This window comes from Nakaseomyces bracarensis, assembly GCF_045282275.1.
Source record: "Nakaseomyces bracarensis strain CBM3 chromosome Unknown Scaff2_0, whole genome shotgun sequence".
In the NCBI taxonomy this organism is placed as follows: Eukaryota; Fungi; Ascomycota; class Saccharomycetes; order Saccharomycetales; family Saccharomycetaceae; genus Nakaseomyces; species Nakaseomyces bracarensis.
The window spans coordinates 292,365-307,984 of NW_027263961.1; the positions used below are offsets into that span (position 1 = coordinate 292,365).

At 36.5% G+C, this 15,620-nt stretch overlaps 7 protein-coding genes across 7 annotated transcripts; 2 read left to right on the top strand and 5 right to left on the bottom strand.

Moving 5' to 3' along the window:
* Positions 1-258: 258 nt before the first annotated feature.
* Positions 259-510, bottom strand: DPA10 (Dpa10p; the record flags this gene model as incomplete). The annotated part of the gene is made up of 1 exon (XM_071050427.1): positions 259-510. One exon carries the CDS (start codon positions 508-510, stop codon positions 259-261), a length of 252 nt encoding a protein of 83 aa, XP_070908673.1.
* Positions 511-1,747: 1,237 nt separating this feature from the next.
* On the top strand, positions 1,748-2,569 carry RNJ42_00258 (Chitin deacetylase 2; the record flags this gene model as incomplete). Its single annotated transcript, XM_071050428.1, has 1 exon — positions 1,748-2,569. One exon carries the CDS (start codon positions 1,748-1,750, stop codon positions 2,567-2,569), a length of 822 nt encoding a protein of 273 aa, XP_070908674.1.
* Positions 2,570-2,644: 75 nt separating this feature from the next.
* Positions 2,645-5,302, bottom strand: IMH1 (Imh1p; the record flags this gene model as incomplete). Its single annotated transcript, XM_071050429.1, has 1 exon — positions 2,645-5,302. The coding sequence occupies one exon, from the start codon at positions 5,300-5,302 to the stop codon at positions 2,645-2,647; it is 2,658 nt and encodes an 885-aa protein (XP_070908675.1).
* Positions 5,303-5,849: 547 nt separating this feature from the next.
* CDC25 (Ras family guanine nucleotide exchange factor CDC25) lies at positions 5,850-10,517 on the bottom strand (the record flags this gene model as incomplete). The annotated part of the gene is made up of 1 exon (XM_071050430.1): positions 5,850-10,517. One exon carries the CDS (start codon positions 10,515-10,517, stop codon positions 5,850-5,852), a length of 4,668 nt encoding a protein of 1,555 aa, XP_070908676.1.
* A 658-nt stretch (positions 10,518-11,175) lies between these two features.
* Positions 11,176-11,667, bottom strand: RNJ42_00261 (uncharacterized protein; the record flags this gene model as incomplete). Its single annotated transcript, XM_071050431.1, has 1 exon — positions 11,176-11,667. One exon carries the CDS (start codon positions 11,665-11,667, stop codon positions 11,176-11,178), a length of 492 nt encoding a protein of 163 aa, XP_070908677.1.
* A 222-nt stretch (positions 11,668-11,889) lies between these two features.
* Positions 11,890-12,501, top strand: MRPL15 (mitochondrial 54S ribosomal protein mL57; the record flags this gene model as incomplete). Its single annotated transcript, XM_071050432.1, has 1 exon — positions 11,890-12,501. The coding sequence occupies one exon, from the start codon at positions 11,890-11,892 to the stop codon at positions 12,499-12,501; it is 612 nt and encodes a 203-aa protein (XP_070908678.1).
* A 217-nt stretch (positions 12,502-12,718) lies between these two features.
* On the bottom strand, positions 12,719-15,184 carry RNJ42_00263 (uncharacterized protein; the record flags this gene model as incomplete). The annotated part of the gene is made up of 1 exon (XM_071050433.1): positions 12,719-15,184. One exon carries the CDS (start codon positions 15,182-15,184, stop codon positions 12,719-12,721), a length of 2,466 nt encoding a protein of 821 aa, XP_070908679.1.
* Between the last annotated feature and the right edge of the window lie 436 nt (positions 15,185-15,620).

Consider the following 15,620-nt stretch of genomic DNA (forward strand, 5'->3'; position numbering starts at 1 on the left):
TTCTTTTCATATTAATTAGTTAATGAAAGAAAGAAGAAAAATAAGGGCTTATAGCAGTAAAAATGCCCTTTCTGAAATAAATTGGGATTCTTTTGGGAAGCAAAAATCACCGCTTCTCCCTAAGAAAATGACTGTTAAAAAAAAATAAAAATAAAAGTAAAAAGCCGAATATATGCACCTGTCATGATTCGAACCCGCGAGATTTTAGTTCTGTTGCTATAATGCATCATTCTTTTTTTTATATAAAAGAAAGCACACTTACAACTTAATGTGTTCCTGAACGGTCTCCACATCTTCATTATCCGTGCAGATGATTAGTGGTTTCGATACTCTGTCTCTTTGACTTGTTGGGATGTTGCTAGAGGCAGTAAATATCGAGTTCGAGTTTTTGCTCGAGTTAGTAGATTGGGCGGCAGCATTACCAATTGTAGAGGAAGCCTTGTACATGTCCCGTATAGAACAGTATGTAGACAATCTTCTAGTAGAGGTGCAAGCAATAGATCTGAACATTTTGTTTTGTTTTTGTTTGTTTTTTGTGTGTGTTTGGGGTTGTTGTTGTTGTTTTATATAGTATAGTGATATGTATAGAGAGAATATAGAAGTTCTATTAAAAATAATTTACTTTTCCCAATCCTTCTCATGCCCTTTTTATATCTAAACTTTTTTTCATCTTTACAATTGATCATTGAGAAGTTCTTATTTAGTCATTATGTAAAAATTATCTATCACCTCTAAGCTTTATTGCTTAATCCTTTCGTTTTCTCTCTTTCTAATCTCTCTTATCAACATCCCACCCCTTCCATCCATCCGATCCATTTGAAACCAAGGTAAAAACTCCATTACTCCGAAAAACGTGCTTCTTTGTGTTTTTTGTCCGGACACCGTGGAACGCTTCAAGGGCGTGGCGTGTAGAAATAATTTTCTCTCAAGACTCTCTCTCCCTCTCAAATAAAGATAAATGGAAAAGGGACTAAGGGAAAGTGTACGTCATTTCAAAACTGTAAAAATAAAAATAGAAAATGAGTCAAAAGACAATGGGGGGAGGAATGGAAGTGATGAGGTAATCGCATATAATTATACTTCCCGGGGTTTGTCTAATCTCCCCCGTCTAACAAATTATCGTTCAGGGAAGGAAGGAGTAGATCAATACACAACACACACCTTACTATCAAATCTCAATTGGGTCCCTCCCCTTATCCTTTCTTAGCTCTATTGCCGCTACTTCTTATGTGCGGAGGAATGGGGGGGACCTATCACGTGGTATCTCGGATTAACGCTGAATTTTTTTTGGGGCTTAAAATATAAAAAAAAAGTAAATTGCGATTTCTGTGGATCGAACACAGGACCTCCAGATAACAAATTCGACCGAAGTTACAATTCTTCAGTCTGGCGCTCTCCCAACTGAGCTAAAACCGCATATTAAACTTGTTGGACGTTGTAGATGTATTGTCCAGCATAGCAAATTAGAGCAAGATAAAAACATGAACACATTATATAAGAATTATATATTATCAAATATACTAGTAAATTGATAGAATAATCATCTGTATATTCAATTTTTACAATGGATATTAGACAAAGTTTGTTTTTTCGGTTTATTTATTTTCATATGTTTAATAATTTAATGTTTTTGTGTCCGATTGTGTTGTTCAAACAGGTATATAGACTAATAATAATAATAGTAGTAGATCGGATAATAATGCAACTATAACTTGATATATACGCATAAAAGGAAACTAAAGTTTAAATGATGTATCTATTTCTTTTTTTTCTATCTCTTAGTGTAGCCATTACGCCGTTCCCCACATGGCTAATGGAATTAACTAATTTGACCAAATGGCCGGGTCTCGACCCGCCGTTCATCCCCGTTGTCTCCCTAGATGGCATTCCAGATGACCACAGGTACAGACACGAGAGGTGTAACCCTCTCAGACTATTCCCACCCCTTACCCACGAGCGCAATTGCTCCTTCGATTGCGACGGGTGTTGTGCTCCCGATGATATCTACAGTTGTCCGAGGTTCACACAGACGTTCGATGACGGTCCTTCACTGGCCACACAGAATCTACTGGATGAGTTTAAAGGGAAGGCCAGTTTTTTCACTATTGGGCTTAACGTCATCGAGCACGCTGAAATCTTCACGAGGACGGTAGAGGCAGGCCACTTTGTAGGGTCGCACACTTGGTCTCATAAACACTTGCCATCGCTTTCGAACGAAGACGCTGCTGCTCAACTACAATGGTCGATATGGGCAATGAATGCCACTTGTGGGTTTATACCCAAGTATTTCAGGCCTCCGTATGGCGGCATGGATAACAGAATCAGGGCTATTGCCGCTAGGCTGGGTTTGAAGCCTATAGTATGGAACTTTGATACGTATGATTGGCAGCTAAGCAAAGGTAAAATTACCGCTGAGGAAATAATTAGAAATGTAAAAGACTGGAAAAAGAAATATTCAGAAGGTATAATATTAGAGCATGATACGTCTATTGAAAATGTCAATGTTGCAATACAGATAAATGAAGTCATTGGTTCAAACCAAATTGCAGTGGATCAATGCAATTATTAGACAACATTACTAAAAAAAGCAACAAAAAAAATTTTTGGTACGAATTTTATGTATTATTAATTATATATTCATTTTCTATTTTATAGACATTAATAGTCTTTTCTCATCATTAGTGTCCAATTGTAACAAAAGCGATATAACCGGGAGTAATTGAGCGCGTTGGTCCTTATGCTCTAAAAACCCTAAAAGGACGTTTTTAATATATGCAATTTTCTCATTCTTTTCTGTTTGTGTTTCAGTTGGCCTGGGAGTAAAGTTGTTCGAGCTAGTACTACTTGAAATTGATGTAGTAGAGTTAGACCTACTTCTGGCTTCATCATTAGACGGCCTTGACAATCTGTCCATGCTTGATTTCTCTCTCATAGAGTTTAATTGATTAGATAGCGTTCTATAATTGCTGGAAAGTCTTTCATATTTCTTATTCGCCTCTGAATTCAACTTCATCAAGTGTTCATTGGCATTTTGAAGTTCTTCCACTTTTTTGTCAGCCCTATGTAGGGCTGTTTTCAAGTTTGACGTCAATTTTTCTAACTCACCAGAATCATCAGTGGTGGAAGCACTTCTCTTTCTCAAGGTTTGGCTAACTTCATTCAGACTTTCAATCTCAGTCAACAGCTGCTTCTCTCTTTTTTGGAGGTTTTGTATTTCACTCTTCAGGTCATCATTTTGTTGTTGCCAGCTTTGAATCTCTCTATTCTTTCTTGAGTTCTGAATGGCTATCTCAGACTCCAATTTATTTTTTTCATCTTCAGCAATGGCCAGTCTTTGTTCAATTTCTTTACGACCACTACTCTCCTCATTTTGCTGCTCGGCTAATAATCTTCTCATAGTATCACATTCACGCGACTTTTCTTGCAAGGTGCTCGTGTATTCGTTTAATTCATCCTCAAGAGATAGAATTCTTTTATTAGATTCTTTCAATTTAACGTTAAGCTCATTACATTGCCTCTTAATAGAATCAACTTGCTCATTAGAATTGGATTTCAGATTCTGCAAGGTATCATACTTTTCTTGTAAAATAGACAACCTTTCAGAAAGTTTACCGTTTTCCTTTAAGTATGTTTCAACTGAGTTGGTATTTTTTTGTATTTCTTGACTCAAGCTCTCTTTCTCCTTTTTTAGTATAGTTAACAGCCCTTCCTTCTCAGCAGTTTCTTTTTTCAATCTCTCTATGGTAGTTTTAATACTAGAGTTTTTTTCGTTATACTGCTTCACCTGCTCCTCAAGGTAACTGATAGTTTTATCCTTTTGGGTCAATGACATTTTTAATGAATTCGTCTCTGTTACTTGAGTTTTCAGACTTTGATTTTCATTCTTTAATTTACTTAAAGTTTCTTTGGAAATTAACTCTTTCTCCTTTAGTGTTGCAGCATGTTGAAGTTTTAGGTCAGCTAATTCACCATTTAGTTTCCCAACCTTTTCATTCAGCACGGCTTGAGCCTTCTCATAAGTCTCTATCATGCTAGCATTCTTTGATCTCAAACCATCAAGTTCCAGTTTGACAGTTTCTATTTCCTTATTCTTATCCGAATCTTTTTCTTTGAGCATATCTCTTGCATCAACCAAATCATTACCCACCTCTCTCAACATATCTCTGACTTCCTCAATTTCTGCTGACTTTTGCTTCAATGACTCCTTCATTTTAGTTAGTTCTTCTTCAAGTTGCTTTTTCTCTACAAGAATGCTATCCAAATCTTCTGTTGAAGAAGATTCCTCTTGAAGTTTATCGTATTTCTCCTTCCATGAGTTACAATCTTTATGAATTTCTTGTATATCGTTGAACTTCTTCTCTAATTCATCATATAACTCCTTCGATACAGTTTCAGTACTCTGTGTTGAAGTTGTTTCGGCTGCACCCTTCTTGTTATTTTTCTTATTATTTTTCTTCTTGCCTTTACCTTTACCAATAGAAGGCACTGGCTCACTCACAGCAGTAGAAGACTCTATAGTCGCCTTGAATTTATCTAATCTTGAAGTCAATTCCACAATTTCTTTATTCGCATTCTCAATTTCTTTCTTTAGTTCATTAACTTCATTTTCTCTATCGGTTTCTTTATTTTTCAGAATCGTTTCAAATTCTTCAGCTGCTTTCTCTAGCTTCCCTATTTTTTCCACGCTCTCTTTTATTTCATGATCTTTCTTAGCAACAAGATCATCCCTCTCCTTAGTTATTTTTTGTAAGTCATTAACAAGAGCCTCCTTCTCAGACTTTATAGTTTCCAGCTGCTTAACTAATTTGTTATTATTCTCTTTTGCATTTTTCTCTTGAACCTGCAATTGATCAGTCAGATCATCCAGTTTCTTCTGTAAATCATTACCTTCTGTATTTTCCGCCGATTCTGATGTAGCACGCTCTTTATTATCCTTCGTTAATCTCTTGATTTCCTCATTTAACATATTATTTTTATCATTAACATTCTTAAAATACACAGGCAGTGTTTCAACAGCATCATCTAAACTAGAGACTGGTGTATTCTCAGTAAGGACCTTCTCTAGGGACTCCAATTTTTCGGTCTTAGCCTTCTCATTCTTATAAGCAGCAAGTAATAGCGGATATTTTTGTTCATATTTCTCGAATTTTCTCAACTTGAGCTGGATATCTCGTGGAAGCCCACTTTTATCATCGGGTACATTGTTTAGATCTGCCTGATTACCATTGTTAATATCGTCTGCCAAACCCTTGGCCAGCTCATCGGTAAGGTTCTTACCCAACTGAGACAACTGTTTGAACATATATCACTCTATAAATTTACGAATATTTATTAGTTTCCCTATCAAATGAGTAGACATAGCTCTACAAAGGGGATAGGGTAAAGTTCAAAGAAACTATGGGTTAGTTTATAATATATTAATTGCTGTAACTTGCCCCCGCACACAGAGCGCGAAAACTGTCCGCAAGACGCGCCTCACACTATAGTTCGTAAACAGTGAGTTTCTAAATGTAATAATATACTCAAATATAGATAATTATTGCAATGTTGCCACATTCCTTAAAGTATTTACATCGATAGGATTGTTATTAATGTTATTGATTTATAAATATTATCATTATGTTTATAATAAATAAAAAAAAAAGGAAAAAAAAATATTGTTGAGTTAAGTTATAATAGAGGAATATCCAATATCACAATATTATTAGTATTGATTGAATTTTTCTGCAATCCTTGATTCTAGATTTATAACCCTAACCTCATTGGGAGAGTAACAGAAGAAAAAAGGAAATTATTAAAAGAGCAACTAAAAAAAACAATAAGAGGCCAAGTTGGCCTGTCTATAACTTTTATCCGAAAAGTTTAGACGACTGTTTCTTTCTCCTGAAGTTCAGAAAGTTATTAGTCTTATCATCAGTAAATTCCTGGTCAGAAGCTTTGTTATGCCTTTCATGAGAATGGTGACCAACGTTGCCGCCTGACTTGTTTTCTGGCCGAGGTTCAACTTCCAAAGAGAGTTGATATTGTTTTTCAATATGAGGAATATCTTCCAGACCTTCTTCTATACAGGTTTGGATATCATCCAATCTCTTTAATTTATAATGGAATTTCTTGAAACTTAGGATCCCTTCTATGATACTTGCAATCTTCGATCGTTTTCCAAAGTTTATAACATCAATAGTACCATGAATAAAATCAGTATTACCCGCAAAAGTAAAGGTTAAATCTGAGAGATAGACACCAAAGAATGGAACACATGCAACGTCTTTCACTGATCTCAATAGTTCTCTATATTTAATAAAGTTTCGCTTAGAATCCATCAAACTGTTTAATGTATCTAACACTTCCTTGGTTTCTGGAGGGATCATATTCCATGTTTGCTTCAACCTGTAGATTGGTGAAGAATATAACGCTGAAACAATAGCTGTCATTGATGAAAAGTTGTTCAATTCTTTACAATGCTGCGCTACTGTAATAAAATATTGGATTAGTTTGGATCTTTGGAGCGGTTCTGTATTGTTAACAATGGTGTATGACACGTAATTTGTTAGGGAATTTGCATTAGCAATAAATTTACTAATGTTTGGAGAACCACCCATATCACAATATTTATTACCCCAAGCTCTATCCAAACATTCGAACATAGTGATCCGTAGATAAAGATCGTGCTCCATCAAAGTAAGTTGGCTAGCATACAAAAATGGTTCCACATCCAGAATGTTGCTATAACGCAATGACTTTTCTAGTTTCAAAGATGCCGTTTCAGATGATGCTTCACTTCCTCTATTACCATCATAGTTAAATGTATTTCCTTCACTTGGAGTTTGTGCCTCTGACCCGAAGATGCGTTCATTAATTGTTGATAATAAAACATCCGAACCAGGAATCTTTTCAGAAACTGCCATTTTTGCAAAATTAACGATCACTCCTACACCAGATTCATTATATTTTGCAGTCCAGTATTGCGAGAGAAACGTTTTCATGATATTCACTACTCTACATTTTACTGGGTTCAGTTTTTTCTCAATCCAAATGTTATACTCATCAAAGCTTAACCCTTCTGGTGGATATAGGTTATACCTATAAATCAAAGCGTAAAAGAACTCTCTAGTAGTCATGAAACTTCTAAATGTCATTAGTAAAGTAACATTGAAACTTGCATCAATAACGTTATGACTGGTTAAATGCTCAACCAAGGCCTCTTTGGTACCACCTCTGATTTTACCCTTGGCATCGTATATCAAATCATCTTCATACTCCGGCAATAAAAACCAAGGTAGCTCCTTAAATTGTCCTGAAGTTTCAGCTTGGTTGGACTCCACTTCATATATTGGCTCAATATTTTCACGCATAGGTTCATCTTCTTCATCGGAGTTATTTTCGGAATATATATCAAACCATCTCTCTTGTTCACCCTTTAGCAATTCGGTTGTAAGTTTGTTTTTCATCATTCTTGCTGCATAGTTTAATAGATTCTCTCGTTCTTCTATCAGTTGTTCGACTACGATACATGATAAATTTGCAATTTCCACATATTTTTCACAGGCATCAATGAAATCGTCAGAACTGTTTAAGAATTCCATGCCGTTACATTCGACATCCTGATTGACTAAAGCCCTATAAATTTCAGATGCTTGACGTTCTGTTTTTCTCTGACCAAAGTTTTTAGAGTTCATATTAGCATTTCTCTTCATTGGTTCGTAGTAACCAACTATAAGATTAGATCTCATAGAGGAGAATGAAAAGGGATCATCTAGAGTAGTTTGTTGCGATGTCATAATCAAGCGCATTACTATATCATGGAAAGCTTGTTTGATATCAAAAAATTCAATTAGCACAGATGATATAGAAGACATAGTGTGAACTAAAAATTCTTTACTTTCAGGGTCTAATGTGGCCGTTGGAACCTTTATTAATTTCTTCAAATTAATAAAGATTGTAAGGTCTAAGTTTTCCAGGATATCTAGCAGTTGATTATTTTGATTCACTTGTTCATAGATACTGGAATTAATTTCCAGATTCCTCATTCTGGTTTTTGGTTGGTTAATAATGTTAAGGTGCTCACCATTTAGACTATTTAGCCTGTCATAGATTTGTGAAGATATCCTGTTCATTGTACCCAATGTATCATTATTCAATGGATATTTAGGTCTCCTTTTCTGAGCCCTGCTTCTCATTAGCTGTCTATTCAAATTACTCCTAGCTGTACTAGTACCATACGTAGGCTGGGTAGTTAAATGCGGTATATTTCCGGTAGAGTTACTATGCTGGATAGATGTTTCATTCGTGGTTCCCAAACTGCCTGCAGTTTGAGCCAATGTTTCTGTGACTTTTCCTTGCACACCAGAAATGGAAGAATTATGTGATCTTGAAGCCAGGTCATGATTACTAGTGCGCAAACTAGTTGAAGTACTCAACTTATGGTCATGTACGGAATCAGCGTTTATGAAATTAGAGAATGGATTACTCCAAGAACCACCGTTAAAGGATGACTTCAGGAATCTAGGTAACAGTTGAGGCAGGGAATCATCTGCGCCAATAACTGATATTTGAAGTAGATGGTGCAAATATTGAATATGTTTAAAAAGCTTACTGAATTCCACATCAATTAATTCATAGAGAGTCTTGGTGAAAGTTTTTGAGAGCCTTTCCTTATTAAGAGGCGTAGTTATAGAACCATTAATACCACCACTCTGAATCGATGTTCTCGGTGTGCTTGCAGAAATCGATGTTCTTTGCAGGTTTGAAAGACTATGAACATAAAACTGATTAGCGTCAATATCGGTAGGCGAAATTAAACTGCTAGAGGTGTTATTTTTGTAGGGTATTAAAGTGTCCGTAGTGCTGGTACTGACATTTCTTTTACCTGTCAATGGACTTATTGCTGTGGAGCCTGGAATATCATCAAATGTTTCATCAATCTTTTCACCTTCAATATTTCTATCATTGATATTAGCAAGAGTACTGTGGTTATCAGATACACCATAATTCTCCATACTTCCTGATTGGTTACTTTTCCTCAAATTAGGATCGAAGAAAAGTCTTGAATTGACATTAATTTTACCTAATCCTGATATCATATGTTTGAACACCTTTTTAATGTCCTTTGGGAAATTTTTGAATTTTTCTTGATTTTGTATTAACCTGCATGCTAGGACTAAGAATGTAATGTAATTCGAAGTCAAATCAAAAAATTTCATGAAGTTATATTTATTATCAGCCACGAACATCCTGTGAGCGAGCTTGGCATAATATATCGTCAAATCATGTAACTCAGACCATGTAGTAATATCTCTAGTTAATTGGTAGAATATATCATTTCTCGACATCATAGGTTGCTTGAATGAATGTTGTTGTTTCCTGCTCTCTGTTTCCGATGTTTCCACGGTCTTTTTACTTTCGTCGTCTTTCGTCGTCTTTGGTGGCGCCTTTTCCTTCTGGCTTTCATCCTCCTCCATTGGTATATCTTGATCAGATGCCCGCGGACTTGTAACAGTCATATTTTTTATACACCTGGGCTTCAAGCTCACCAGATGGTCGCTGGTAGGAAATTTCGTCTCCCGATTAGCATGTAGATCTGACTCAAAATTTAAGTTGGATATTAGAGGTAGTTCAGAACAATACAGATCCAAGTCCTTGTTGTAGTATACAAGTTTGTCCTGTGTATTCGAATTATCATCAGGCGTTACAATCGGGACAGGCACCCAAGTGGTGGTGATATCCGAATGTAAACTGTTGATAATCATCTCTATTTCCTCTAATGACAGAACCTTTATCTCGGGTTCAGACTCTACTGTCCTTACGTGTGGCTCCAGATGACTCTTCACCTCTATGCTTGATGCAGATCTTGACGACGACCTGCTCAGTGTCCGCCTATGAGATAATGGCGTAACCGAGGAAGACCTTCCAAACTCGTTACTATTCCGTACATTGGGAGATAATGCACTATGCTGTTGTACACTACCACCAGTACCAGTTATGTTAGTCCCACCAGTGGTCGCACTCATCATCGGCGATGATATATTAGAGGAACCACGCCTACTCATACTCCTAGAACCAATAACATTCAGAAAAGCACCTATTCCACTATCACTGGTCGCATTCAATGTGTTTGTATTCGTATTCGTATTCATACTCACGTTATGATTACCATTTGTATTGGCATTACCACTGCCACTTGTATGGGAGTTATTCGACATCGCAGGCCTGGAAAGACTATTCATACTGCTCCTCCTCGAACTACGTCCACTAGACCTCTTAAATACCCTTTGGTGCTCACGTAATGGTCGAGTATAGTTCTGCGGAAACCACCCACGCGTCGCCTTATCACTCTTCTCGTCCACAATCAAACCATCCCACCACCCAGACGGATTCTTCGCCAACACATACACCATATCACCAGGCTGTATGTCAAGATACTTATCCTTAGGACTACTAAACTCAAACTGAGCAACAACAACATCCACAGGATGTATACTAGTCAGTGGCCCATCCTGAACAAGTGACTCTGACGACATCCAATATAACTATATCTTTTTTCTTCTTTTACTATTCACCTATTACCAGCTTTACTCCTACTAACCTCTTAATATTTATTATCAACCCGTTTTTTTTAAATAATTGCCCTTTATATCTTCTTGAAGCCTTTTCTTCTTCCCGCTTTATGAAATTTTTAGATATCTAGAAGTAAGTGATAATTAATGTATTCCAGGATCAATGTTTCTTAGGCTTATATGCTCCGTTATAGAGATAATACAAATACCATGTCTTTCCAATATCCTAATCTTTAGATCTTCAAATTAAACAATAAAAAAAATAAATATAAAAAATCAAATCTTACACGCACACACACAAAATTCCTCACCTCCTGGCTTGGATCTTCTCTCTTTTTTTTTCTTCCTTTTGGCCCTTTATTTCGTCACCAACGATATTTATTAATCGATCACATGATTTATGATCACGTGCTACCCACGTGGGATACCTGAGTACCAAGTATCATGTGATATAACGTAGATAGGGATATACCTATGTACGTTATATGAACGTGATACATACTATAGTACGGTGACACATGACCAACACGTATAAGGGTATGCATTACACAGACGTACATACATACAATATACTTATATATATATATTTATGTATTCAAACTGTAGAACTAAGGTTTAATTTTTAGAACAAAGTTGTAAGACGTTTGTAGTATTCTTTAGCAAGGTGTCTCGTTGCGTATACTCCACGACGGAGTCGTGGTTGGATCCGTTTCTGTAGCATTTGAAACACGTCGTTGACCGAAGAGATCAGTGTGTCCTCGCTGGGCGGTGTCTCTGCGACGAGCTGTATCGGATACATCACCCTGTGGTCGTAGTCTAGCAGGTACTGCCCTTCATGCTGTGCATGAGAGTGTATCTTCACCCACTGGCCTTCGTCTGGCTCTACGAGCCGCACCCAGGCCACGTTCTGGTACAGATACCAGCCCAGAGCCATTAGTGTCACAACACATATCATCCCGATTACATACAGATCGCGCCTGCGCACTACGTAAATGATGTCGTCGCGACCAGCACGAGTCATCTCCTCATCGACATCCTCTACCATCTCAACACTAGAACCTGATGAGGAAAGCACGTCCTCAACCAGAACAGTATCATCCATAGACGTATCCATTATTACTATTCGGCCTTCTCTGAATCCTTATTGTAATATATAGTCTGATCCCTTTCCTGTTAAATCACCCCCCCATCGGTTTTATATAGAGAGCAACAAAAAAAAAAAAATTCTGGATAGGAACACTTACAAGAATAGATTGAAGAAAGATAGAGAGAGAGAGAGAGATAGAGCAAGGAAGAGCCGGCAATTACGTACTCGTCAAAGGAATAACAAAGGAATATGCTTGGAAGGAGGTCTCTTTATTTGCATGCTGGAGCTCGAGTTCGTGGGTTGAAGAGGGATCCCGTTTCGTATCTTCGGAATCCTGCTGGGTTGAGCTATGAGGAGGTTAAGAGTGATTACCAGGAGAAGATACGCCAGGCGTTAAGGTTTAAAGAGCATGATATAGAGTTGAGTGATCCTGTTTTGTTACAGTGTTTCACACATAAATCGTTTGCGCATGGTTCTCGCCCGTACAACGAGAAGTTGAACCTTTTGGGATTACAATTCCTGAAGCTAAATGCGTCAATTCACACAGTAAAAGGTGATGGAAAAGTGGCAGATTTCACACAGCTAGGTACATTGCAATCCCGTGGTTTAATCTCGCACCATACTGCTGCTGACTACATAATAAGGAAACAATTGGATCCTCTGGTGTTCTGGAAGATGAATGATGTGAATGACGGGCCAATTAATGGGAAATCAAAGATCTTGTCTACGGTGTTGAACTCAGTCGTTGGTGCCATTGTATTACAACAAGGCCCTGGCAAAGCCTCCCAATTTGTCTTCGAAGACTTACTAAACCCAAACAACGCAGACTCTTTACTTAATATAGCATCTACTAAGTCATGATAATTTCCCTTTTGTATATATGTATTCTACCACCCACTATGAGAGGCTGTATAAACTTGTATATATATAAACTTCATACCTTTTCATAATCTTATCACACACAAATGCTAAAACATGACCAAGAATCTTTCATAATTAATCTATCAGATAAAAAAAAAGTATATAAACATAACTAAAATAACATAAGATCATCAAGTTAAATAATACCACATATTATTTACGGTTTATTATCCTCCCACTGTTTTAGACCCTTAACTAAGTCTTTCAAGGATGATGAAATCTTGTAAAATGTTTCACCAATTCTTTGTTTGAAGCTATGAGCTGCATATTCTGCGTCATCAGTCTCAACAGGTATTTTACCTTTTAGGTTTAGACTAGCGAAGTTCACTAGGCCATTGTTTATAGAATCAAGAGTTTCTAGTAGATCACTAAATTGCTTCAAGACATCCCAATTATCCTCGTTATTTAATACCTGCATGGTTTTATCTAGAATATCCGAAACCAAAGTGGTGATCATATTACTTTCCCTACGGATTGAACCGCGAGTGCTCCTATTGTTCTTCATATTATCTAGCAACTTACGAAATGCTAATTCATATTTTTCTAACATTGGTTCCAGTAATATCACTAAGTAGTTCAGAGACTGGAAATCAACTCTACTGACTCTATTATCGGAGTTTACGTCAGCATATGGTAACATGGGGGATGATTTCCAAAATTCATCTTCATAAGCCACAAACTTCTTTAGCATTGGGTGTAAAGACGCTCTAGAACTTAGGTCAGATTTTAAATTTAGTTTATTTTGTGATCCTTTTTGCTGTCCCATCCTAGGTGTCATTTGCTTTATATCTTCAACAATTGACTTATCATCGATAGCCAGCGAAGGTTTTGTTTTAGGATCGGAGATAATCCGTAATCCTAGCCCCGGACTAGAACCAAATTTTTTAATTTTATCTTTGAATTTCTGTTTCTTAGCCTCATTACCATCATCCGTATTTGAGTTCATACTTTGCGGAGTATCATTTAAGGAGTTCGTAGGCGTATTGTCGTAAGAGTTTGGAGTAGCTTGTCCAGGACCGGAAATGGGTGTTTTATCATTAATTAAATCAGGAGTTTCTTGTAAGTGAAGTTGATCAATACGTTGTTCTAAAGTACTGGCGTTTTTCAGTTGGTTTAAAACAGATGGTTCTAAAGTTTGATTGGATTTCTTACTTGTTCCTTCTATATCATCATCAGTTTTATGAACTGTAATCGTTGGAATAGTAGGAATAGCGGGAGCTATCTGTTCATTATGTTTCACTTCTTGAGCGGATGGTTTCCCTGCATTTCTAATATTTTCCGTAGTATTGATATTAAGTTTTTGATACTCTTCTTCCCCTTCAATTTTGTCACCAGGATCAGCTGTGGGTGGTAATTCTAACGGTGGTAATTGTGAGGTTGCCGGTAATTCTGGGGGTGGTGGTAATACTGGATGTTTATATTTCACCTCAGGAATATTATCATGTACAATTTCTGTTAAGGACGCGTTGTTTATTGGCCTCTCTTCTTTTTTGATTCCCTTACTCGAGTCCGAAGTATTAATTCTCGGTACGCTGTTCTTCTCTTTAAATATAGGTTGTTCTACTGACTTGGCTTCATTTTCACCAAGATCAATAATTGCGCTAAAGTTGAGAGAAGGTTTCGAATGCAAAGAAGGGTCGGTATCTATATTAATCTCTGTTCTACTATCACTTTGATAATCTTCCGTGGTATTGATACCAGCATATTTTCGTATAAGTTCTTTGTCAATATCTGTAAGTTTCAATCCTACATGATTTACCAATATACATATCTTGAAATTGACATCTGATATAGCACTTGTCACAGTTAATAAAGGAAGGTTTCTTGAATGGCTAAGAAAAAAACGCGTCGTAGTTATCATATGAGATATTGCCAATCGTAACAAAAATATTTGCTTTTTATGGGCGGCAATATCCAGATATAAAACCATATTACGAAAAGTATCGTTTATTGCGGATAATGTTTTGAAGACGCCTTCAATATCCCAATCCTTTTTTTTAGCTACAAAATGCGTTGTTAGATCATTGAGACATTTTACCAATTTTATAATATGTGAATATGGAATTCCTGCCTTCGGACCTTCAAACTTGTCTATGAATTTCTTGCCCTTATAAAACTCTATTTCCATTTTATTACCTACTATTTCACTATTCCGTTTTTCCCGTACAGCTAGTTCAAGTTCTAATCGTTTTTGTTTTAAATGTTCATTTTCCACTGATAACTTACAGTAGTCCTTCGATAATTGCTGCAACACCTTGGAGGATTTATAAGAGGTCACTAATTTATCAAAGTTCCTCATGCTGAAGTTCTGGAGAACGTCACTTATTAGCTTCAAGTACGTCGAAGCATCTAGAGTCATCAACTTTTGCTGCAGGTGAGAGTCTTGTATTTTAGGATCTTCAATGGCAATCCTATTATCCCTGAATTGACACTGTACTTGTAAATCATATAACAATTGTATGAACTTCCGACTACTCAAACTATCAACTTTTAATTTAATCACCCTCGGAGTTGGATATTTCTCATTCTTTCGGCTAGTAAAAAAGTGGCTTATGATCTCAAATGCGGCAGTAATCCTGTTACGCTTGTCAATATCGAACTGCAGTACACCATTACCTTCCATTCCATCAATAGTGAAACAAAAACGATCTTAAAATCACTTAAATTTATCTTCAAATTGGATCGTGCTTTTAACCCAATATTTATGCCTAATTGCGACGTATTCTTGAGATATGGTAAAGATTGTCACAGGGTTATATCGTTCTTAAAACCTGTTATTACGGCTAGTTTTGACAACTTATATCATTTAATATGAGCAACTGAAACTAATGATAGAATCTGATACAAGTTATTTAACTTTTATCACTTTGTGCAGAAAATTCTGTGCGCGATATGATTTTCAACTTTAATTTTTGTTAACTCTATCACACCAATTGATCGTTAGCAAGTATATATTAAATCATTAACGCAATGAATAGATAAGAAATATGCTACAATACATTGACAACGTTTTGATATATCAACAAATAACCAATTGAAGAACGAACAGAATTGACCTA